At 41.0% G+C, this 24,707-nt stretch overlaps 1 protein-coding gene across 1 annotated transcript; it reads left to right on the top strand.

The window, feature by feature from the left end:
* The first annotated feature begins 548 nt into the window (after positions 1–548).
* On the top strand, positions 549–24,275 carry LOC128545708 (mucin-5AC-like). The gene is made up of 3 exons (XM_053516240.1): positions 549–568; positions 20,527–20,582; positions 20,675–24,275. Exons 1-3 carry the CDS (start codon positions 549–551, stop codon positions 24,199–24,201), a joined length of 3,603 nt encoding a protein of 1,200 aa, XP_053372215.1. The 3' UTR covers positions 24,202–24,275.
* Positions 24,276–24,707: the final 432 nt, after the last annotated feature.

Raw genomic sequence — 24,707 nt, 5'->3', positions numbered from 1 at the left:
ACCTCTTATTAACCAAATAAAAAAATGGTAACTCATAGATATGTTTACAGATACTAGATAAATATAATATCCTAAAATAATTTAAAGTGCAAGTCTAGAGTATCTAAAATTTCAAAACAAAAAGCATGTTACTGCACTGAGCTGATTCTCTATTGCAGGGGTAGACAAGTTCTGTCCTAGAGAGACGCAGTACTGCAGATTTTAGCTCCAGCCCTTAAAAAAAACACCCTCTCCTTACATGTTAGGACCCAAACGTTAAAAATAAAATCAAAGTTGAATGTGAGCGAACTTATGATAGCCAGTAGTTCAGTTTTCCATCACCTTTAAAGGGTCTAATGAAAACAGATAAGGGTACAATTTAGCAGTAAAGTTAACCAATCTTGTTTAGGACCCTGGAGAGACTTAATTATGGTTCTTAGTAGACATGTGACCAGGTGCTACTCATTATATAATCAGCGTGCTGCGTTTCGTGCTAGTTTTAGTATTTGGATGTAGTGTAGCAGCTCTGTTTTTAATCAGGGCTCCTGCTGTTAAGCAAACTTTGAGAGATGTTATGGGCAGTGATGAGGTATGTATTTGTTTTTTTTTTCTCAGTTTTTCCTTTTTAAGTCTGTATTTCAAGTGGTGTTTTTTTTTCCCCCAGATTCTATCTGCTTTCCATTGCTTTAGTTTTTTGTGGATATACAGATGGATTTAATGGTAAGAATTGTTAAATATCTTAATAAAAGTTATGTCTGATTGTAGTTTACTATAGTCTAAAAATGTTTCTTTAAATCCTACAGTGTGGAATAGAACATCTATTCTTGATTGGCAAGCTGGACGTTCTAATGTCACATGGAGCCAAAATTTTCAACTTGCTACACCTGGTCAACTTGAGCTACCTTCCAGAAAAGGTCCAAATGGAAATGATGGCAGTGGGAACTTTGGAAATGCTGTGCTTACTTTGGAAGTCCAACCTGCTCAACGTGACTCTAGTTTTGTTCAGTCTTCTGGTGGTGTTGCTCATATCAAACAAATACTAAATGCTTATGGTCAAGCTGCTTCTAGCCACCAGCCTAATGATTCATCTCAGTCTTCAGGATTTTATTGGAATGGGTTTATCAAGCCTGGTAACTGTGGCCCTTTGCCATCTCAGCATTGGCCAGGAAAAAATCTGCCTGGATTTCAAAGTCCATCCTCTTCTGAAGTGCTAGGATTTCAGACCCAGTTATACCAACCTAGCTCCCCAACACAATTATCTGCAGGCCAGTCTGCTTCTGCCTTTCAGGCACAGGGTCCAAGTGCTTCAACACCGTATCAAGGTCAAGCTTTAAGCTGGCATGTTTCACAAGACCAAAGCATTACCTCCTCCCAGTCTGTAGTCGCAACAAACCCGACCCAGTCATACCAGCCCAACATCCCAACACAGGTTTTGGCAGGCCAGTCTGCTTTGCCGTCTCAGTCTATGGGTGCTTTAAATTTGTATCAAGGTCTAACTTCTGGCAGGTATCTTGCTTCACCAGGTCAGGGCATTCCATCCTCTCAGTCTGTGGTCACCACAGGTGAGATAACTGATGCTCAGGCCCAATCTTTCCAGCCTAGCACTACAACACAGGCTTTGACAGGACAGTCTGCTATTTCTCAGGATCAATCCTTGCAGGCTTTGGCTGCCTATCCAGGTCAGGCATCTGCCTGGTACACAACTTCACAGGGTCAGATTCCTTCACAAGTCTCTGGATTCCAGGCTCAGTCATACCAGCCAAGCACTGCAACACAGTTCTTACCTGGTCAATCTGCTTCTCTTGTTCAGTCTATGGGTGCTTCAACATTGTATCAAGCTCTAACTTCTGGCAGGTATCTTGCTTCACCAGGTCAGGGCATTCCATCCTCTCAGTCTGTGGTCACCACAGGCGAGATAACTGATGCTCAGGCCCAATCTCTCCAACCTAGCACTACAACACAGGCTTTGTCAGGCCAGTCTGCTGCTCAGGATCAATCCTTTCAATCTTCAAATCTACCCCAGACCTCTGGCTGGTACACCATTTTACTGGGTAAGATGATTCCATCTTCCCAAGTTTCTGGAGTCAAGACAGGCTTAGTAATTCCCTTTAGCTCAACACAGGCTTTGCCAGGACCATCTGCTTCTACTGCCCCATTGCAGCCCTTGGATGCTTTACCACAGTATCAAATGCAAGGCTCCAGCAGGACACCATACTGGGCTAACACAACATGGACTACAGCAAGCCAGTCTGATTCTATGTCTCGGTCTCAAGGCAGCTATGTAACTGAATCTTCAGGGAATGCTAAATGGTACAGTGTTTTACAGGGTCAGATAATGCCATCCTCTTCTGGGTTGCAGGTGCAACCATTCCAGCCAAGTACTGCAACACGGGTTTTATCTGGTCAATCTGCTTCTGTTCAATCTACGGGTGATTCAACAATGTATCAAGGTCTAACTTCTGGCAGGTATCTGGCTTCTCTGGGTCAGGGCATTCCACCCTCCCCCCAGCCTGTGGCCACCACAAACCAAATATCTGGATTCCAGAACATCTACTGGCCTAACACACCGGTTTCTTCAAGCCAGATGATTTCTCTTCCTCAGAGCTCAAGTGCTTCACAGCTGTTTCAAGGGCAAACCTCAGGCATGTCCAGCATTTCACAAGACCAGAGCATTCCATCCTCCTCCCAGTCTATGGACACCTCAAGCCAGATAACTTCATCACAAACCCAGTCATCATTCCAGCCTACCACCACAACTCAGGTTTTGACAGAGCAGTCTGCTCTTGCTCCAGCTCAATCCTTGGGAAATTCACCTTTGTGTTCAAGTCAGACACCTGTTTGGTACAACACTTTGTTGGGTAAGATGATTCCATACTCTCAAATGTCTGCTTTTCAGACTGCGTTACAACAGCCTAGCTCCACAAGTCAGCCTGCTACATCTCAGGCTCAGTCCATGGGTGACTCACCACTTTATCAAGGTCTAACCTCTAACATCAATCTAACATCACAGTACCAAAGAACCCCATCCTCCTTTCAGTCTGTTGCTGCCCTGAATCAAATATCTGGAATTCAGAACCAGTCCACATATTGGCCTAACACCATACAACTTGCTCCAAGCCAGTCTGCCTTTACCCCTCAATCTCAGAGCTCAGGTGTTACTACAATGTATCGAGTACCAGCTGAAGGCTTACCAAATACTTCACAGGACCAGAGCATTACAGCCTCCTTGCAGTCTGTGCCCTCCACAAACCAGATTTCTGGGTTTCAGAACCAGACATCATACTGGCCAAGTGCAACATGGGTTTTGCCAGGAGATACTCGTATTGCTCAGATTCAGTCCTTGGGAAATTCAGTTTCATATCCAAGTCAAACCTCTGCCTGGAACACCTTTTTGCAGAGTAAGATTCCATCTGGATTCCAGATCCCATCATTATACCAGCCTAGCACAACACAGATTTTGGCAGGCCAGTCTGACTCTACTGCTCTTTTGCCATCCTTGGGTCCTATGCTGTATCAAGGGCAAGCCTTAAGCAGGTACAATTCACAGGATCAGAGCTTTCCATCATACTTCCCACCTGTGGCTACAAACCAGATATCTGGAGCTCTGTCCCAGCCGTCATTTCAGCCCAGTTCCACAACAGTGGCTTCTGCAAGCGAGCCTTCTCAAGCTCAGTCCTCAAGTGCTTCAGCATGGTACCAGGGTCCAACCTTTGGGTCTCTGGCATCACAGAGCCAGAACATTTCATCCTCTTCTCAGTCTGTAGTCCCCACAAACCAATTTTCCAGATTCCAGAACCTGATGTTTCAACCCAATACAGCACAGGCTTGGAGTCGGTCTGGTTCTACCCCTCAAGGTGCCCCACAAAAAATTGCAGGTATTACTTTCCAGGGTACTTTACCCCAGTTAAGCAGCTATGAAAGAAGTGGCCAGTAACCCAGTGAACTTTGATTAAGGTGCTTTTTGTTGCCTTAATGCTTGTCTGAATATTTCTTATAATAAATGGAGTGCATATTTTGACTTGGTTTTCTTTAAATGTCTCTTCATTAATCAAATGTTAATGGGTTTTGCCAGTATTTAAGAACTTAAATCCTTGCTCTAATGGTTACAGCAATGTGGAAACAATTTGTGGGGTAAATGTTGGAAAGCCATCTGCTTTGCAAAATTCACAATTATACTAGTTTGAGTTGAGGTGTGAAACAAATACTGATGCACAAGATTATATTGCACAAGTGGTCAATTGTTTGCAGCTGGGAGGGGGAGCTGACTACCGAACTGTAAGTTAAATGCTTGAGGTATGAAATTATTCCAGGGATGCTGCAAAATGTCTTTTAGGGAAGAGTTGCTAAGCATCAGTGATGCAAGTAATTTAGGTTTGGTGTGTTCCTACAGCTTTTAAAGCTTTCAGATGCAATGTGCTCCTTATTTTTATTTACCTGTGACCAAGACCCTCTATAGCCTTTCATTGACTTTATTCACACTTAAATTTCACTGCACTGTGACAAAGCTACAAATGTATGATTTTTAAGAGCAGACAAAAACATATTAAAAGAAATCAAATTAATCCTCAGCAATACCCTCTTCAGAGAAATAAGTGCTCTAATAAGGTTATTGTGCCGGTATGGATAAAGCAGGGTGTAAGTGTCTGCTCTCAAAAGGATCCTCAGGCAAAATGAGTAGGGTGCTGCCTGTAAGCTAAAATGGAACAAAAAGAGCATTTTAATTAACATGGGTCTAGAGAAAAATTTGAAAATTGCACTCCAAAAATTAATGTAATATGCATACTACAACTGAAATTATCCTTTACCAATTATTACTACTACAGATGCATAACTAAATAGAATCATGTAAATAATTCTGATCTGATTATAGGTTCAAAAACTAATAATCAAGCCGGTAATCAGATCAATGTGATTACTTTAAACCAAGAATAGCAATAGTTATATGAATAAATACTAATTTAAACATGATCATGTGATTTAATCTCTAATCTTAGTATCCGATAATTAAACACAGTCACAGAGAAAGTTTGTGTGTGTCCACCTATACTGTAGGTCTGTTTGTGATATCTCCTCCTTCCAACCACCCCTGGCCTCCAAACTCAGAAGGCTACGTGTCAGAGACAATAACTGCTCCTTTAATCTGCAGGTTACAGCGGGGCGCCGACTGTTGATCAGTGTAAAGTAGCCTGTACAAGCCAATCCCTTCCCCCAAAAATAGTGCAACAAACACTAACTAATAAATTGTTAAGAACTTAATTAAACAAATATATAAATTAGATTTTCTTTATACATATTTTCATTATATTTAATAAAAATATGTATAAAGGAAATCTAATTTATAACTCATGCTAGGGTACTTTACTACGCTGAAGTACCATTTAAAGCTATTTATTCATTTATCTTTTATTTGCTTACTTACTAACTAGTGAATACTTTAGTAAAGGGCTTTTAAACATCGGCAGTATGAATGACAGAATATCACAGAGCGTGCGAGTTGACGCCCATACACCAATTACTGACCATTAAAATGTTGGATTTAAATAAAAATGCCAGTTATATATATATATATATATATATATATATATATTCGTGTTTAACTAAATTCTTAAATCATCGTGTTCACCCATGGGTTTACTGCATAAATACCGGAACAAAATGGTCTAGGGGGAAACTGAGACATTTCTTTTTCCGTTTTTTGCATTAAGTTTAATCATGCAGCACTTTTAGTATTCATAGCAAAAGCAACCTAACAGTGTGATTAAAGTACCAAAATTTTGACCCAGTATAAACTACCCAACGATGTGTTTACAGAAACCCAGCATTTTTTAGTGTACTACTACTAATGGATGGACAAAGCGCAGTCAAAGCCCGGGGATTCTGCGTGCTGTTGCATTGTATTCAGCGAGTAGCGTATATATTTTTGTTTGTTTAATTTCATGTCTGTAGTTTTATAGATAAATCTGCTCATATCTGCACACGCGTTTATCAGCCTTTTGATCAAGAAGTTTCATGCATGAGTTGTGCACAAGTCAGTGTTTATTGTTTAGTGTATATATAAAGCGCATAAACACAATAAAACAATAATGTGTTAGGTTAACATATCATACATATTTGTATTTTTTGTTGTACTTCTTTTTGCACATGCGCAGGTCCGTTACAATAATAATAATAATAACAATAATAAATTCAGAGCACTACTGCTACTACTACTAATAATAATAATACTGAATAAAGAAAGTAGTTAAAGAAGTATCATCATTGAAGGAGAGAAGAAAATGAAGAATAAATACATATCAGTATTTACAGTTTGAGCTTGACACATTTATGAGCTCTGTCGCTTGCTGTCAATGGGCGCCTACGTAAGAGAGATAACACATTTTCAGTAGACACACAATACTTCAGACTGAAACACGACTGCCCCCTACAAGTAATGAAGGGCATTTTCACTGCTTGCCCTGCACAAGTCGCGGTATCCCTTTTCTTGAAACGTGCGTTTTTAATGGCCAGATCTGTAGTTAATATATACTGTAAGGTCAAGGTCATTGGAAAAAATCACATAGTTGTACAATTATGTATAATGTATAATCAAAACTAATAATTAAAATAAATATTAAAGTACTAAAAGATCACTTCTATATATGTAAGGGCATACTATGGACTGTTAAAGACAAATCAGACATGATCGGAATAAGAAGGACAAAGTACTTGCGCATCTTGAAGAGGAAGATTTCTTTTTTTAATCACAGTTCAGACGAAAACCCAAGTCTTTACCAACAGTGGTCAATAGTCAAACCGAACTTTCTCCAAAAAAGGGAAAAATGGAAAGAAGATCTTTTAGTCCTACCTAGACATGAATAAATATGAGATGAGAAGGGAAAATTATGTAACGGGGAGATGCCACATCAATCTAAACTGAACAAAAGTATTGTGGAATACTTAGTGGAAGGAGCTTGCGGAATTTTTGTGGAGTGTCTGTTGTCTTCTGGCTGGCCAGTCCAGTGCTGTTCATTTACTTTTGGTTGCAATAAACTTTTTTGCTTTTTCAAAACTCAAGTAGTTTTTGGGTTTCTGGGCAAAAAAATTGGTGTGGTCGGGAGGGCTGCCTTCAATTAACAAATAGTGTTGGTTGAAAGATTAGATATAAAGGTAGGTATGTTGGCATGGGACAAGTAACCGCGTACTAGAATATACCCAAGTACCGTGGTAACATGTAGTATACAACTACAGTGTAAAAGGAAGTCTTGTGGATACCGCTACCATCATGTTACCAGAGTTTCATAATCAATAGTTAAAAGTGTATTAGGCCACCAGTTCTCAAACAAAAGTGTATTTTTATCAGGTTTGGAAATAATCAGAGCAGCATAATCCCGTTTCATTGCAGTTATTATTTCTTTCTGATCGACATATTCTTTGTACCTACAGAATAATGGGTCTTTAATATACTTCCAAACATAAACATGGACATAAAATTCCAATGAAAGCCCATCAAGGGCTTTCAAAGATTACCTTTTCTCATTGAGTACAAAGCATTCTTAACCTCATCGACTGTTATAATAAAATCACAAGTTGCCTTATAATTTTCACTAATTACAAGGATCCACATTTAAATTTTATTGATAAAGGATCTACAATTATTGGGGTGAAAGAGCAAAGATCACCATAAAATTTAGAGACAATTAGAAATTAGAATAGGGTCATGCTATCGTTTAACAAAGATTTGTCCAATATCCTCTTAGTGTGGAATTGGTTTGATGAACACCAACTAATATCTGCTTATGATCAGAAAAAGGGGCGAACAAGTGTGAGATATTTTGAATAAAGTGTAAAAAGAATTGAGATACTGGGAACAAATCAATTGTCGACCTAAGAGTTAAGGTATTTGACCAGGTAAATTCTCTTGTATTAGGGCAAAAATAATATTTTATATTTTGGTCTGAACATTAACATCAAAGAATTCTGTAAAATCGCCACCCAAAACAATATAAGATTCTTTATATTAGGTATGTAACCTGTTAACATATGTGAAAATTTGAGCAAACATAATTCATCAATTCATCAAAGATATAGTATATCTTTGATGAATTAATGAATTATGTTGGTATATGTGCAGTGTCTCTGTACGCATAGTTCCATGTTGGTTAAATAGCTGAACTATACCTAAAACATATAAACATTTTCAAAAATATGTAAGAAATATAAAACCTATATGTACAACATTTAAACAACATTTAAATGCAAATAAAATGTGGAAATGAATGAAAATGTCCAGAAGTGTTCAAATGGGAAGAAAAATTAAAATAAATGGAAGTGTCCAGAAGGTGTGCAAATGTGCAATGTGTGTGCAAATGTGCAATGTCCATGATTGTCCGAACTGCAGCGTACTGGGGTATGTGCACAGATGAATAATGTCCATGAGTGTCGAATTCTGTGCGGTATTACAAAAACGCGGAGATGATAATTCCTGTGTGTTAATCTGGTTTAGAGAGCATATCGCCTGCGGAAAGAAGCTCCTCCTCAGTCTCTCTGTGTTGACCTTCAGGGAGCGAAAGCACTTTCCTGACTGCAACAGAGAGAACAGTCTATTGCTGGGGTGGCTGAGGTCCTTCACGATCTTCCTGGCCTTGGTCCAGCACTGCTTGCTGTAGATCGAGTGCAGATCAGGGAGCATGGTGCGCTGTAGAGCTTGTCTGTAATGCATGGTGCTGTTCCCGAAGCAGGTTGAGATGTTTCCCGTCAGGATGCACTTTATGGTGCAGGTGTAAAATTTCCTGAGCACCATGGAGGGCAATCTAAAGTCTCTCAAGTGCCTGAGGTGGTTGGCTGCCGGGCCTTTTTCACCACGGTGTTGATGTGACAGGACCATGACAGGTCCTGCGTGATGTGAACACCGAGGTATCAGAAGCTGTCCACTCTCTTCACTGGGTTCCTGTTGATGACTGGGATCTGGTAGTTCCTCTCCTGCTGTGTACTAAAGTCCACTATCAACTCCTTTGTCTTGCTGACATTCAGGAGGAGATTGTTCCTCTGGCACCAGTTCTCCTGATTTTCAACCTCCTTCAGGTAGAATCTCTGGTTGTTGTCAGATATTAGGCCCACTACGACAGTGTCGTCAGCAATTATAATGATGGTGGTGGAGTTCATAGTGGCCACGCAGTCATAGGTGTACAATGAGTAGAGCAGGGGCTCAGAACACAACCCCAGGGGGCTCCAGTACTGAGAGTGAGGGATGCTGAGACATATCCGCCTATCCTTACTGCCTGTGGTCTGCCAGTTTAGAAGTTGGAGATCCACTGACACAGAGATGAGCTGAGTCCTCATCGTAGATGGCGCCGGTGAGGTCGGCTCCAACCCCCTTTTCTTTGTTTTTAAGGGTAAAGGGTTAAGTTCCAGAGAGACATTCGGGACTGCCATCTTCTCTGCTTTACTGAAACATGGCTGAACCCAGCAGTGCCGGACCACGCCATCCAGCCGGCCGAGTTCTTCTCGGTTCATCGCATGGACAGGACAGGCCATCTCGTCTGCTTTACCGAAACATGGCTGAACCCAGCAGTGCCGGACCACGCCATCCAGCCGGCCGAGTTCTTTTCGGTTCACCGCATGGACAGGACACAGAGCAGAGGAGATAACTAAGGACAATAACAGACCACGCCATCCACCTGGGGATTCCACAAGGGGAGGCAGCATGTGCTTAATGGTGAACAGCAGCTGGTGCAACAGCGTGAGTTTCGTTCCACTTACACGTTTCTGCACACCCAACCTGGAACTACTGTCCATCATGTGTCATCCTTTTTATCTACCTCGGGAGTTCACATCGGTCATAATCAGCGCCGTTTATATTCCACCACAAGCGGACACGGACACTGCCTTATGCGAGCTGCATCAGGCACTCACAGAGCACCAGAAACAACACCGGGATGCCAACCTTAAACACGCAGCGCCGAACTTTTATCAGCACTTCAACTGCCCCACCAGCAGGCTGTGGCTTAGAAAGCCAAATAAAACTAAGCCACTGCAACACCACAATCAAGGATGGCTAAGGCACAATCTCATCCAATGTTTGGTAAATCGGACCACGCCGCCATCTTCCTCATGCCAAAATACAAACAAAGGCTGAAACAGGAAGTTTCGGTTCAGAGGGAGATCGCAGGCTGGACGGACCAATCGGTGGCTGCGTTACAGGACGCACTCGATGACGCAGACTTGGACATGTTTAAAAACAGCTCAGATGATGACATCAGCGTGTTCATTCATTGGGAAACTAGCGAATAATACCGTGCAGAAAATGACTATCAGAACGCTTCCCAACCAGAAGCCGTGGGTGGATAAAACCATTGGGGATGCTCTAAAATCTCGCACCGCTGCCTTTAACACGGGACTTGGAATCGTACAAGGCTGCATCAAACAATGTCCAGAAGGCGGTGAAAGAGGGGAAGCAGCGCTACGGGAAGAAACTAGAGTCACAGCTCCAACAGAGTGACTCTAGAAGCCTGTGGCAGGGACTAAGGACAATAACGGACTATAAAACACCAACATCCGGTATGACGAACGTGGACGTGACTCTGGCAGACGAGCTGAACACATTCTATGCTCGCTTCGAGGCTGCAGCTAAAGACACTAGCCATGCTAATGCTAGCAGCGCTAACGGCTGCAGACAGGAAGACACTGCCAGGACTGGAAACGCGTTTATCATCTACGAGCATGACGTGAGGAGACCCTCCAAGAGGGTAAACACCAGGAAAGCAGCAGGACCAGACGGCATCTTAGGTCATATTCTCAGAGCCTGCGCAGACCAGCTAGCACCTGTGTTCACAGAGATATTCAACCTCTCTTTATCTCAGTCGGTGATCCCCACATGCTTCATCCTGAATCATCCTGCTTCTCTTAGTGACTGTAGCCCTCAGTAGTGATGAAGTGCTTTGAGCGGCTGGTCAAGGACTTCATCATCTCTTCACTATCTGACACACTGGACCCACTACAGTTCGCTTACCATCCAAATCGTTCTACTGATAATGCCATCTCTCATCTTCTCCACACATCACTCACTCACCTGGACACTAGAAGAGGGAATTATGTTAAAATGCTCTTCATCGACTACAGCTCAGCACTTAATACCATAATTCCCTCCACACTCACCACCAAGCTGGAGCAACTGGGACTCAGCTCATCTCTGTGCCAGTGGATCTCTAATTTTCTAACTGGCAGACCACAGGCAGTAAAGATGAGCGGACGTGTCTCAGCCTCCATCATTCTCAGCACTGGAGCCCCACAGGGGTGTGTTTTGAGCCCCCTGCTGTACTCTTTGTACACATATGACTTTGTGGCCACCACCAGCTCCACTACCATCATTAAGTTTGCTGATGACACCGTCGTTGTGGACCTGATCTCTGATAACAACGAGACAGACTACTTGAAGGAAGTTAGGAATCTGAAGAACTGGTGCAAGAGGAACAACCTCCTTCTAAACGTCAGTAAGACAAAGGCGTTCATAGTGGACTTCAGCACTAAGCAGGAGAGGAACTACCAGACTCCCATCATCAACGAGAGCCCAGTCGAGAGAGTGGACAGCTTCAAATACAAATAAAGCCACATAAAATATGCCGTGATCCCCCCTCCCTCTACTGCCGGAATGGCGTGTCAAGATTTCACAGTAAACATCCCCTTTCAAGCCCTATTTATTCCTCTTCCTGGTGCCACCACTAGATGGCGCTTTGTTCTCAAGAACACGTTAACACAAGCCAGCAATTTAGCTGTGCTGAGTTGCAAACGTGATTTTAACAACCCACCCCTTAATTAAAAGACATCAATACGTTAATAATTTACACAATGATAACTTAGTTTATTTTGCTGAATAAGGTAATAAGCAATAATTAAAATAAAACAAAACAAACCAGGAAGTAAGTGTTTTATACATTAAAATGCTGTGTATAACCAAGTGCCCCAACAAATAGCAACAGTGTACAGAGTGTGTGTGCTGGGGGGATTAGAAAGTGAATGAGGATACTCATTTACAAGACAAAAGACAGTGAGAGGTGTGAATGCGCATCTCCGCTTTGCTCTTTAGTGTATGTCTGTTTGTTCCTAGGGGTGCATTCCTAAATTCAGTCTGTCTGAATCTTTATAAACGGCAAGTTGGGAAAATCATCTTTGAGAAAATGACAACAATAATTAAACACTTGATTATTTGCATCTGTGCTATTTTGTGCTTAAGTGCCCCTAATTATTTTTTTCTTAGCTTTCTTCGAACTTCATTAAAAGACAAACTTGGGAGGAGTGGAATGTAAGAATGTACTGACTCCGCCCACTATTGACTGTTAGATGTTGCTAAGATGGGTTCTTTCGACCTGCTGGCGCGCAAATGTGTTTGTGTTAAAGCTCAGACAAACCTGAGGAATGCAGGAGCACAAACACACACACACACACACACACACACACACATACCGGTGGCACTTTAGCCGTTAGTGCTCCAACGTTGTTTTGTAAATGGCTGATAAAACCTATGAACACAGCTGTTTAAAAGAAATATTAAACAGACACATCCCAGATAGTACACAAACATCGACATTGTCTTTTTCATCTGGCAGATGTCTGGCAGAGGGCGTTTCCTTATATGGCAGACGTCGCCGAGATGTCCGTGCCCGAAGTTAGAACAACGCTTAGCCTATGTATTTAAGACGTAAATGAATTAAAACGACCCTGATCCGCTCTTTAGACGATGTTAATCAGATGTTCATACATCTGCCAAATGTCTGATTCATGGCGGATAAACGTTGTTTTAATAAAACACTCCCTCCTATTATTTTAATTAAATACCTTCGGTTAATTATAATAAACCATGGTCAACAAAATTCTGTGAAGGAAGGATACATAAGACAAATGGGAAAAAACTGAGATTTTTATTTTATGTTTAATAAAAACACTGTTTTACACCAGCAGCAACTTACAAATTATGTCTGGTCAGGGGTAGCTCAGGGGGTAAGGCATTGGACTATGGTTCGGAAGATCCCAGGTTCAAACCCCACAACCACCAAGTTGCCACTGTTGGGCCCTTGAGCAAGGCCCTTAACCCTTAACTGCTCAGATGTGTAATGAGATAAAAATGTAAGTCGCTCCGGATAAGAGCGTCTGCCAAATGTGTAAATGTAAATGTCTTAATTTGAAAAGATGTACAAAACATAAAACACCCTAAATAAGTATTAATCATAGAAAAAAAAATTCTACACCAACAGAAACGTTTTGTACTTTAACTGTACGTTATGACTTTTAAATATGACCGTTAGATATGGTGGTCAGGAAACTCTTGAAGTCAGATGCAGACAGGACACTTTTCAGTTACAAACTGCTGTGAAAAAAATATAGAGATAGATTCAAGTAAAATTCATGAAACCAGAACCGAACCGCAGATTAAGCACGCACATATAACCATCTGTATTTTAAGTGTGATTAAAAATATATAAATAAAGAAATAGCCTGAACCAAAATAATGTGACTAAACATCGCTAAACAGCAGGTGACATTTATGTTCAGTATTTCGTTTCTATTTAGAAAGATGGGAATTCATTCCTGCTTACCTTTTCCACACGCCCGCCAAACGTTTGTCTTCTTAACAAAACTGTGACTTCTCGCGATATCTTCTCGCAAGTTTGCTCTGATATAGCTGATGCTGCAGCTTCCCGTCCACATACCAGCAAATTTCGCATGATAAGGATACATCGTATAGACGTCGTATAGATGTAAAGACGATGTATTATTTAACAGCTAAAACAGGCGATCTACAGACGATCAAAATACGATTTAAAAAAAAAACAAACGCAATGTTTATCAGATGATATGCTCTTTAGCAGGCATCTCTGCGACGTACCTGTGCTATTTGGGATGGTCTATTCTGTCCTCAAGTAAAATACATCAATACGTTAATAATTAACATAACATTAGTGCAGAAGGATCTGAAGAGACTTGTCTCTATTACATCATGACTTTCAGATGTTCACAGCATATTCAAACCATAGACAGTGTTTATTTTGCTGAACATTACAAAACAGCCATGTCCAATAAAACAGTGCATCTTAAATAAGCCATATTGGTTTTTAGTCAGAAGTAAAATTAACGAAAGACCAAGAAGCCCCGTGAACTTGACCCTAAACAGCCACGGGCCCACTTTAACAATAATAGTTGATTTTTTAAATATTTATGTTACTTGTATATATTTTTAAATGTTCAAATGAACATTTCAGAGTATATAATTTGTTGTGTCATCTGTTAACAGCGTTGGCTGATTTTCTGATTGAGACCCATGGGTTACATTAAAATGATTTTTATTAGTAGTAAGCCAGGCTTTAGTAACCTTGGACAAATCACAATAAAAGCCCTCTCTCACGCACGCGCTCTATCTCTCTCACTCTCTCTCGCACACCCACATACACACACACGAAATCGTGTAAAACCAAATAAAACTATGGCAAAAATATATAAGCAGTAAAAAATACAGTAGTATCTAGTAGGTAATTACTGTCCTGCGATAACAGGCGCTAGCCCTATGGAACTGTTTAGTTCTGTTGATACAGTATTACAAGAAGGACCATTTTCCACCTCCAGAACACCAGACATCTCTACAAATGTTTCCTGGACACTTGGATCTACCATGTCACCAGCTACAACAATAACAGGCAGAGACAGTACAGGAGTTACATAAGCCTTCAATAAATTTAACATGACAAATCTGTACTTTCCTTTGACCAGGCGTGTTTAAAAGGTAGTTGTTATTAGGATAGCATTTTGCTATCATATAAGGTCCAGTAAATCTAGCCTGAAATGGACTACTCAACACAGGTAATATAGCAAGGACTTCATCGCCTACCTAAAAGCTTCTGAACTCAACCTTACGATCAAACAACCTCTGCATCTTTTCCTGAGACTTACCCAGTTTTCGTAGAGCAATAGCTCTGGCTTCATATAGTTCAATATACTTCAATAACAAAAACTATTTACGTAGTCTTTGACATTCTCAGGTGGATCAGACATTTTTCATTCATCTGCCGTAACAGCAATAGGGCTCTGACAGCGTGTCCAAATACTAACGTTAGTCCTCGTTAGGACTGAAACCTGTGCTCTTTTGCACAACCTCACGAATAGCTAACAGCATCCAAGGAAGTCCATCCTCCCAGTCACAATCAAGTTTAACACAATACAACCTTAAAAGTGACTTAAGAGTCTGATGGAATCTTTCTAATCCTCCTTGGCACTTGAGATGTTGTGTTTAACCTTGAGTTGTAAACTTTTGAAAACTGTCGAGACAGATAATTTCAGCCCTGATCAGATTGAATGGTTTTTGACATGGCAAAAACAGTCATGAAACTCGTTAAAGCCATTTAAAATCAATTTAGTGGTGATCGATCTCCGCGGATAACCTGCAGGATAACGTGTAGACTGACACATTACAGTAAGCAAGACACCAGTGTTTGCTAAAACACCAGTGTCAATCAACTAGTGTGGGAGCAGCCTCTTGTGGTGTGGCGTCACATCGACAGGCATTTGCGATTGGCCTGATTTCAGAAGGGGCATGTTATTGTAATAAATGAAAAGAAAAACCACTGGGCGGCTCTTTATCATCGTAGAGTGGTTGTGTACGCACTCTCCTAACACACAGTTCAGTCCAAACAGCTTAAAAAAGTGCATGTAGGCCTGTATGACCCCTTTAAGATACATAGCAACAGCATTTGGAACACAACTTTTAAACTCCTCTAAAAGAATAAGCTCCCTAAGCTGTTCCTTAGTGGTAATTTTTACAGAAATCACCAACAATCAAACAAATTTTCTTTTTCTCTAGCAAACTCAAGATAAGTACACTTTTCAGACTTACAGTAGAATGAGTCCTAACTTCTGGCGGTATGCCTCTTCATAAGCATGTAAAATAGCAGGCTTTACAATTTCATAATCAGCGCTTTGCTCAGTAGTCAACGCGAAATACACCTCTTGTGCTCTCCCTACCAACACGCATTGTAATAAAGTCCAAAATTTTTTTGGCCATTTTAAGGACTCTGCAACGCGTTCAAAATGCTCAAAACACCTCTTTTCCCAAAAACAGCGACACAAGCCCAATTTTTTTATAAACATCAAACACAGGCGCAGCAAACACGGTCTCAACAGATGACAAAACTGTTGGATCGGTTTTTACTTTCAGCTCTAGCTCAAGTTTCCGCAGCTGAAACTCTCTCTCCTTTCTTTCCTTTTCAAATTGTAATTCTATTTTACGTAACTGCTGCTGTAACCTCTTGGTCTTAAAATTATTCTCCAACTCTTTCTTTTAAAGCACAAACATCACGTTCTGCACAAAGTTTTTTCGCATCAATACACAACTGCTTTCTTTGTAAAGGCATCTCACTAAACTTTGTATTTTGATTGTCATCACCAAGAGGGGAGGATAAACACTTCTCAGGATTGATAGGTTGAGCTCTTACCTCTAAAACGCCCTGCTCAGAAAGTGCGCTTTTCACAACTTAATCAGCGTTTCCTTGAGCCTCCTATCACTACTCGTTACCTTCACATTGAATTGTTCAGAAATCCGCAAAAGCTCTTCCTTTGTGCACCTCTCCAATAATATTTCTGAAGGAAATGCAAAGAAATCCTTGACTACTGAGGACGACGATATACCTACTAGAAGAGAAAACAGAACAAACACACATAAACGCGAGCACACGTGTTACTAGAGTGTAAAAAATAAATAAATAAATAAATAAATAAATACAAAATCCTATCAGACACTTCGCCAGGGACCATCATAACAAACACGCTAAAAAAAAAAAGAGAGACCTCAGTGTTACAAAATAAAGACTTATCACAAGTCATTTGTCAAATTATTTTGATATCTCGTAGGCATCACAAACAACACATATACGAAAAAAGGACAAAGTGTTACCCTATGAAAAATGAAAGGCCCAATTTTATGTTACAACCCGTTTGTTTGAGGTCGCAACATAAAGAAGAGTCAAACCAAAATATATAGTTAATACAGTTTATTTATTAAATTGTACAAATACAATGGTCAAAATAGTAAATGTAAGTCTAGGGATAAATAAAAAACAAATATAATCCTAACCAAAATTTAATCTTAATATCACAGGAAAAATACAAAATTAAAGAGTCAAAAAAAGGTTACATATTAAACAAAAAAGAACCACTTTTGAGACTCCGTCCCTACAAAGTCTTTTATATGCAACCAATTAGCAATTAATCATAGGATAGGCCAATTAGAATCGGCCACACTTTTCCCAGGAGGGTCTGGAGAAACTTCAGGGTCATCACTAATACACATGGCAGACTATGTTGTTCTGGTGACTGTGTTCTGGTGCCTGGTACAATTTTTGCTGCTTTGGTCTTCCTAAGGAATCAGACCAGATTTTTGGTACTGACGGGCTTGGATGAGCTTTGGATGGGTTTTAAAATCATTAATAACTTCTGCTTATTGTTGAAATAAACTTATTCTTTAGCTAATCTGATTATAGAGTGTGAATGCTTATATCAGTGGTTCTCAAACATTTTTTGTCATTCCCCACTTAAGAGGGTGGGCGAATTTTCAAGTCACACTTGTCAACAAAATGATAACGAAATCGGACAAGTTTACTATTTTTTGAAATATCAATTTCTAAACCAATAAGATCAAATAACACCAAGTTCAAAACAGATAAAATACACATGCAATCGTTATAACAGGCTTACATCTATACTTTCGCATCTCCGAATTCAATAGCTGCATAAATAAACCCGCAAACAAGATACCCACATATATCCTCTCTACATTGTCTTTAAGCTACATCCGCCTTAAATTATACATCTATACATATTCTCAAAGTGTGGGGCGCGCCCCACTAGTGGGGAATACATGACAGGTGGGGCGCAATGAACGGGAGGGAATTAGTGGAAAATAATAGGAAAGTACCTATTGTAATTCATGCTTTTTTTTATTGACAGTAAACATTTGGTATTATTTATGTAATTTCATTTATTCCAATATGTTATATATTTTATCAGGCAGTACTAGTCTGGCATTTCTAGTTTCCAGTGTGGCAACAAAGTTGCTTTTTGATCCTTCAGCCGCTGAACAAAAGGTAGGATCAATATCGTTTTACGCTTTTTGTTGGTGTGCAGCATTTTGCGATGATCTCTAAATCATTCGTTGCACCGCAGAGAATAATGGTGTTTATGCTTTTTAACATGTATATTTTAAGGCAGATGGAGCTTAAAGACAATGTAAAAAGGAATGTGGGTATCTTATTTGCGGGTTTATTTACGCAGCTATTAAATTCGGAGTTCAATTGTATTTTATCTGTTTTGAAATTGGAAATCTGGAGAAATGGTGCCAGAGGAACAATCTCCTCCTGAACGTCAGCAAGACAAAGGAGCTGATGTAGACTTTTGTACAAAGCAGGAGAGGAACTACCAGACCCCCATCATCAACAGGAGCCCAGTGGAGAGAGTGGACAGCTTTCGATACTTCTGTGTTCACATCACGCAGGACCTGTATTGGTCCTGTCACATCATCAACGTGGTAAAAAAAAGGCCCGGCAGCGTCTCTACCACCTAAGACGCTTGAGAAACTTCAGACTGCCCTCCAAGATGCTCAGGAATTTCTACTCATGCACATCTTATTTTTCTAACGTTTTTCTCTTATTACAGTATATTTTACTTTGTACAGCATATTTTACCAGTTAATTTTATTTTTTAATGTATTACTTTCATTCATATAATTTTTTTATGTATAAGCTTTTACTATTTTTTTTAAGGTCACTGGCAGTCGTACAGTATAAGCATTTCACTGCATATCGTACTGTATATGACTGTGTATGTGACAAATAAAATTTTAATTTGACTTGTAAGAGTGTATAATGTAATCAGGAGCTCTAGCTTTATCGACTTGGTGTGTGGACTAACTCTGGTTGTTGTCAGGGATAACCCCTGAAGGGTGCTCTGTACTAGAGGACTATTTTATGTTTTGCCTGCCTTTGGGACTTTTAAGTTTATATTATGTCTCACTGTCTCGCTCTTTACAATAGCTTCACAGATGTGTTCAGCTTGGCGTGTTAATTAGTGTCATTATTTAACCCAGTGGTTCTTAAACATTTTCTGTCAAGCCCCACTTGTCAACAAAATGATAAAGAAATCGGCCAAGTTAACTATTTATTGAAATATCAATTTCTAAACCAATAGGATCAAATAACACCAAGCTTCTTCAGGTAGGCCGACTCAGCGTTGTTCGTGATCAGGCCCGCAACGACAGTGTTGTCAACAAACTTGATGACGGTGGTGGAGTTGGTAGTGGCCACGCACTCATAGGTGTACAGAGAGTACAGCAGGGGGCTCAGAACACAACCCAGTGCTCAGAGTGAGGGAGGCTGAGACAAGTCGTTTTTTTTCCCAAATTTAAAATATTACAGACTTTAACGAACATTTACAAACATTTCCAATAAGAGTTTTATACAATTACCAAATTGGTGGCAGGTGTGTTCTCTGACACATGTCTACAGACTTGTATGAGATGACTGCCCTTTGGCAGGACCCTTGACCAATTGGTTCATAACAGCTAAAGGTCTATAGTATATGCCAGAATATGGCATATGCATATACAGTATATCAACAAGGTTTCATTTATAAACATGTGATCCCCATGATCAAACCTAATTTTAATTTTTTTATAGATAGCACATTTAACAACAGACATTTTTGCAAAGAGGATTTACAGTGTTAAGTTTATATTATACAGTATATAAGTTTACATTGTTGATCCAGCTGAAAATTTAGATTGCTAGCATGGAGACAAGTAGTGAGCCATAGACACCAATTGCAAAGATAATTAATTTAGATTATTGTCATATGTACTGTATATGGTATATATGGTATAATTTCCTGTTTTACATACAGAATTACAGTACAACCCCTTATTAACCAAATTAAAAAATGCTAACCTATAGATATGTTTACAGATACTAGATAAATGTAATATACTAAAATAATTTAAAGTGCAAGTCTAGAGTATCTAAAATTTCATAACAAAAAGCATGTTACTGCACTGAGCTGATTCTCTATTGCAGGGGTAGACAAGTTCTGTCCTAGAGAGCCGCAGAACTGCAGCCCTAAAAAAAAAATGTTCCTCACATGTTAGGACTCAAAAGTAAAAAATATAATGAAAGGTGAATTTGAGCGAACTTATAATAGCCAGTAGTTCAGTTTTCCATCACCTTTAAAGGGACTAATAAAAGCAGATAAGGGTACAATTAAGCAGTAAAGTTAACCAACCCTGTTTAGGACCCTGAAGAGGCTTAATTACGGTTCTTAGTAGACATGTGACCAGGTGCTACTCATTATATAATCAGTGTGCTGCGTTTGGTGGTAGTTTTAGTATTTGGATGTAGTGTAGCAGCTCTGTTTTAAATCAAGGCTCCTGTTGTTAAGCAATCTTTGAGAGATGTTATGGGCAATGATAAGGTATGTATTTAGTTTTTTTCCCTGTTCTTCTTTTTAAGTCTGTTTTTCAAGTGGTGTTTTTTTTTTTTCCAGGTTCTATCTGCTTTCCATTGCTTTAGTTTTTTGTGGATATACAGATGGATTTAATGGTAAGAATTTTTAATTAGTTAATTAACGTCTTAATAAAATCTGTCTGATTGTAGTTTACTATAGTCTAAAAATGTTTCTTTAAATCCTACAGTGTGGAATAGAACATCCATCCTTGATTGGCAGGCTGGACGTTCTAATGTCACATGGAGCCAAAATTTTCAACTTGCTACACCTGGTCAACTTGAGCTACCTTCCAGAAAAGGTCCAAATGGAAATGATGGCAGTGGGAACTTTGGAAATGCTGTGCTTACTTCGGAAGTCCCACCTGCTCAACGTGACTCTAGTTTTGTTCAGTCTTCTGGTGGTGTTGCTCATATCAAACAAATACCAAATACTTATGGTCAAGCTGCTCCTAGCCACCAGTCTTATGATTCATCTCAGTCTTCAGGATTTTATTGGAATGGGTTTATCAAGCCTGGTAACTGTGGCCCTTTGCCATCTCAGCATTGGCCAGGAAAAAATCTGCCTGGATTTCAAAGTCCATCCTCTTCCCAAGTGCTAGGATTTCAGACCCAGTTACACCAACCTAGCTCCCCAACACAATTCTCTGCAGGCCAGTCTGGTTCTGCCTTTCAGGCACAGGGTCCAAGTGCTTCAACACCGTATCAAGGTCAAGCTTTAAGCTGGCATGTTTCACAAGACCAAAGCGTTCCCTCCTCCCAGTCTGTAGTCGCAACAAACCCAACCCAGTCATACCAGCCCAAAATCCCAACACAGGTTTTGGCAGGCCAGTCTGCTTTGCCGTCTCAGTCTATGGGTGCTTTAAATTTGTATCAAGGTCTAACTTCTGGCAGGTATCTGGCTTCTCTGGGTCAGGGCATTCCACACTCCCCCGAGTCTGTGGCCACCACAAACCAATTATCTGGATTCCAGAACACTTACTGGCCTAACACACCAGTTTCTTCAAGCCAGACTATCTCTCTTCCTCAGAGCTCAAGTGCTTCACAGCTGTTTCAAGGGCAAACCTCGGGCATGTCCAGCATTTCACAGGACCAGGGCATTCTATCTTCCCCCCAGTCTATGGACACCTCAAGCCAGATAATTTCATCACAAACCCAGTCATCCTTCCAGCCTAGCACCACAACACAGCTTTTGTTGGGCCAGTCTGATTTGCCATCTCAGCCTATAGGTGGTTCATCTTTGTATCAAGGTCTAACTTCTGGCAGGTATCTGGCTTCACCAGGTCCGAGCATTCCATCCTCTCAGTCTGTGGTCCCCACAAGCCAGATAACTGATGCTCAGGCCCAATCTTTGCAGCCTAGCACCACAACACAGGCTTTGACAGGACAGTCTGCTATTTCTCAGGATCAATCCTTGCAGGCTTTGGCTGCCTATCCAGTTCAGGCATCTGCCTGGTACACAACTTCACAGGGTCGGATTCCTTCACAAGTCTCTGGATTCCAGGCTCAGTCATACCAGCCAAGCACTGCAACACAGTTCTTACCTGGTCAGTCTGCTTCTCCTGTTCAGTCTATGGGTGCTTCAACATTGTATCAAGCTCTAACTTCTGGCAGGTATCTTGCTTCACCAGGTCAGGGCATTCCATCCTCTCAGTCTGTGGTCACCACAAGCCAGGTCACTGATGCTCAGGCCCAATCTCTCCAACCTAGCACTACAACACAGGCTTTGTCAGGCCAGTCTGCTGCTCAGGATCAATCTGTTCAATCTTCAAATCTACCCCAGACCTCTGGCTGGTACACCATTTTACTGGGTAAGATGATTCCATCTTCCCAAGTTTCTGGAGTCCAGACAGGCTTGGTAATTCCCTCTAGCTCAACACAGGGTTTGCCAGGACCATCTGCTTCTACTGCCCCATTACAGCCCTTGGATGCTTTACCACAGTATCAAATGCAAGGCTCCAGCAGGACACCATACTGGGCTAACACAACATGGACTACAGCAAGCCAGTCTGATTCTATGTCTCAGTCTCAAGGCAGCTATGTGACTGAATCTTCAGGGAATACTAAATGGTACAGTGTATTACAGAGTCAGATAATGCCATCCTCTTCTGGGTTGCAGGTGCAACCATTCCAGCCAAGTACTGCAACACGGGTTTTATCTGGTCAATCTGCTTCTGTTCAATCTACGGGTGATTCAACACTGTATCAAGGTCTAACTTCTGGCAGGTATCTGGCTTCTCTGGGTCAGGGCATTCCACCCTCCCCCCAGCCTGTGGCCACCACAAACCAAATATCTGGATTCCAGAACACTTACTGGCCTAACACACCGGTTTCTTCAAGCCAGAGTATATCTCTCCCTCAGAGCTCAAGTGCTTCACAGCTGTTTCAAGGGCAAACCTCAGGCATGTCCAGCATTTCACAAGACCAGAGCATTCCATCCTCCTCCCAGTCTATGGACACCTCAAGCCAGATAACGTCATCACAAACCCAGTCATCATTCCAGCCTACCACCACAACTCAGGTTTTGACAGAGCAGTCTGCTCTTGCTCCAGCTCAATCCTTGGGAAAGTCACCTTTGTGTTCAAGCCCGACACCTGGTTGGTACACCACTTTGTTGGGTAAGCTGATTCCATCTTCTCAAATGTCTGCTTTTCAGACTGCGTTACAACAGCCTAGCTCCACAAGTCAGCCTGCTACATCTCAGGCTCAGTCCATGGGTGACTCACCATTTTATCAAGGTCTAACCTCCATCAATCTGACATCACAGTACCAAAGAACCCCATCCTCCTTTCAGTCTGTTGCTGCCCTGAATCAAATATCTGGAATTCAGAACCAGTCCACATATTGGCCTAACACCATACAACTTGCTCCAAGCCAGTCTGCCTTTACCCCTCAATCTCAGAGCTCAGGTGTTACTACAATGTATCGAGTACCAGCTGAAGGCTTACCAAATACTTCACAGGACCAGAGCATTACAGCCTCCTTGCAGTCTGTGCCCTCCACAAACCAGATTTCTGAATTTCAGAACCAGAAATCGTACTGGCCAAGTGCAACATGGGTTTTGCCAGGAGATACTCGTATTGCTCAGATTCAGTCCTTGGGAAATCCAGTTTCATATCCAAGTCAAACCTCTGCCTGGAACACCTTTTTGCAGAGTAAGATTCCATCTTCCCAAGTGTCTGGATTCCAGGCCCCATCATTATACCAGCCTAGCACAACACAGATTTTGGCAGGCCAGCCTGACTCTACTGCTCTTTCGCCATCCTTGGGTCCTGTGCTGTATCAAGGGCAAGCCTTAAGCAAGTACAATTTACAGGATCAAAGCTTTCCATCATACTTCCCATCTGTGGCTACAAACCAGATATCTGGAGCTCTGTCCCAGCCGTCATTTCAGCCCAGTTCCACAACAGTGGCTTCTGCAAGTGAGCCTTCACCTTCTCAAGCTCAGTCCTCAAGTGCTTCAGCATGGTACCAGGGTCCAACCTTTGGGTCTCTGGCATCACAGAGCCAGAACATTCCATCCTCTTCTCAGTCTGTAGTCCCCACAAACCAATTTTCCAGATTCCAGAACCTGATGTTTCAACCCAATACAGCACAGGCTTGGAGTCGGTCTGGTTCTACCCCTCAAGGTGCCCCACAAAAAATTGCAGGTATTACTTTCCAGGGTACTTTACCCCAGTTAAGCAGCTATGGCAAGAAGTGGCCAGTAACCCAGTGAACTTTGATTAAGGTGATTTTTGTTGCCTAAATGCTTGTCTGAATATTTCTTAATAAATGGAGTGCATATTTTGACTTGGTTTTCTTTAAATGTCTCTTCTTGAATCAAATGGTAATGGGTTTTGCCAGTATTTAAGAACTGCTTTAATGGTTACAGCAATGTGGAAACAATTTGTGGGGTAAATGTTGGAAAGGCATCTGCTTTGCAAAATTCACATTTATTATACTAGTTGGAGTTGAGGTGTGAAACAGATACTGATGCACAAGATTATATTGCACAAGTGGTCAATTGTTTGCAGCTGAAAGGGGGGGAAGCTGGCTACCAAACTGTAAGTTAAATGCTTGAGGTATGAAATTATTCCAGGGATGCTGGAAATTGTCTTTTAGGGAGGAGTTGCTAAGCATCAGTGATGCAAGTAATTCAGGTTTGGCATGTTCCTACAGCTGTGCTCCTTATTTTTATTTACCTGTGACCAAGACCCTCTATAGACTTTCATTGACTTTATT

This window comes from Clarias gariepinus, chromosome 17 (assembly GCF_024256425.1).
Source record: "Clarias gariepinus isolate MV-2021 ecotype Netherlands chromosome 17, CGAR_prim_01v2, whole genome shotgun sequence".
NCBI lineage: Eukaryota > Metazoa > Chordata > Actinopteri > Siluriformes > Clariidae > Clarias > Clarias gariepinus.
The sequence above is the reverse complement of the archived record's forward strand: the minus strand, read 5'-3'. Positions and strand labels throughout refer to the sequence as shown.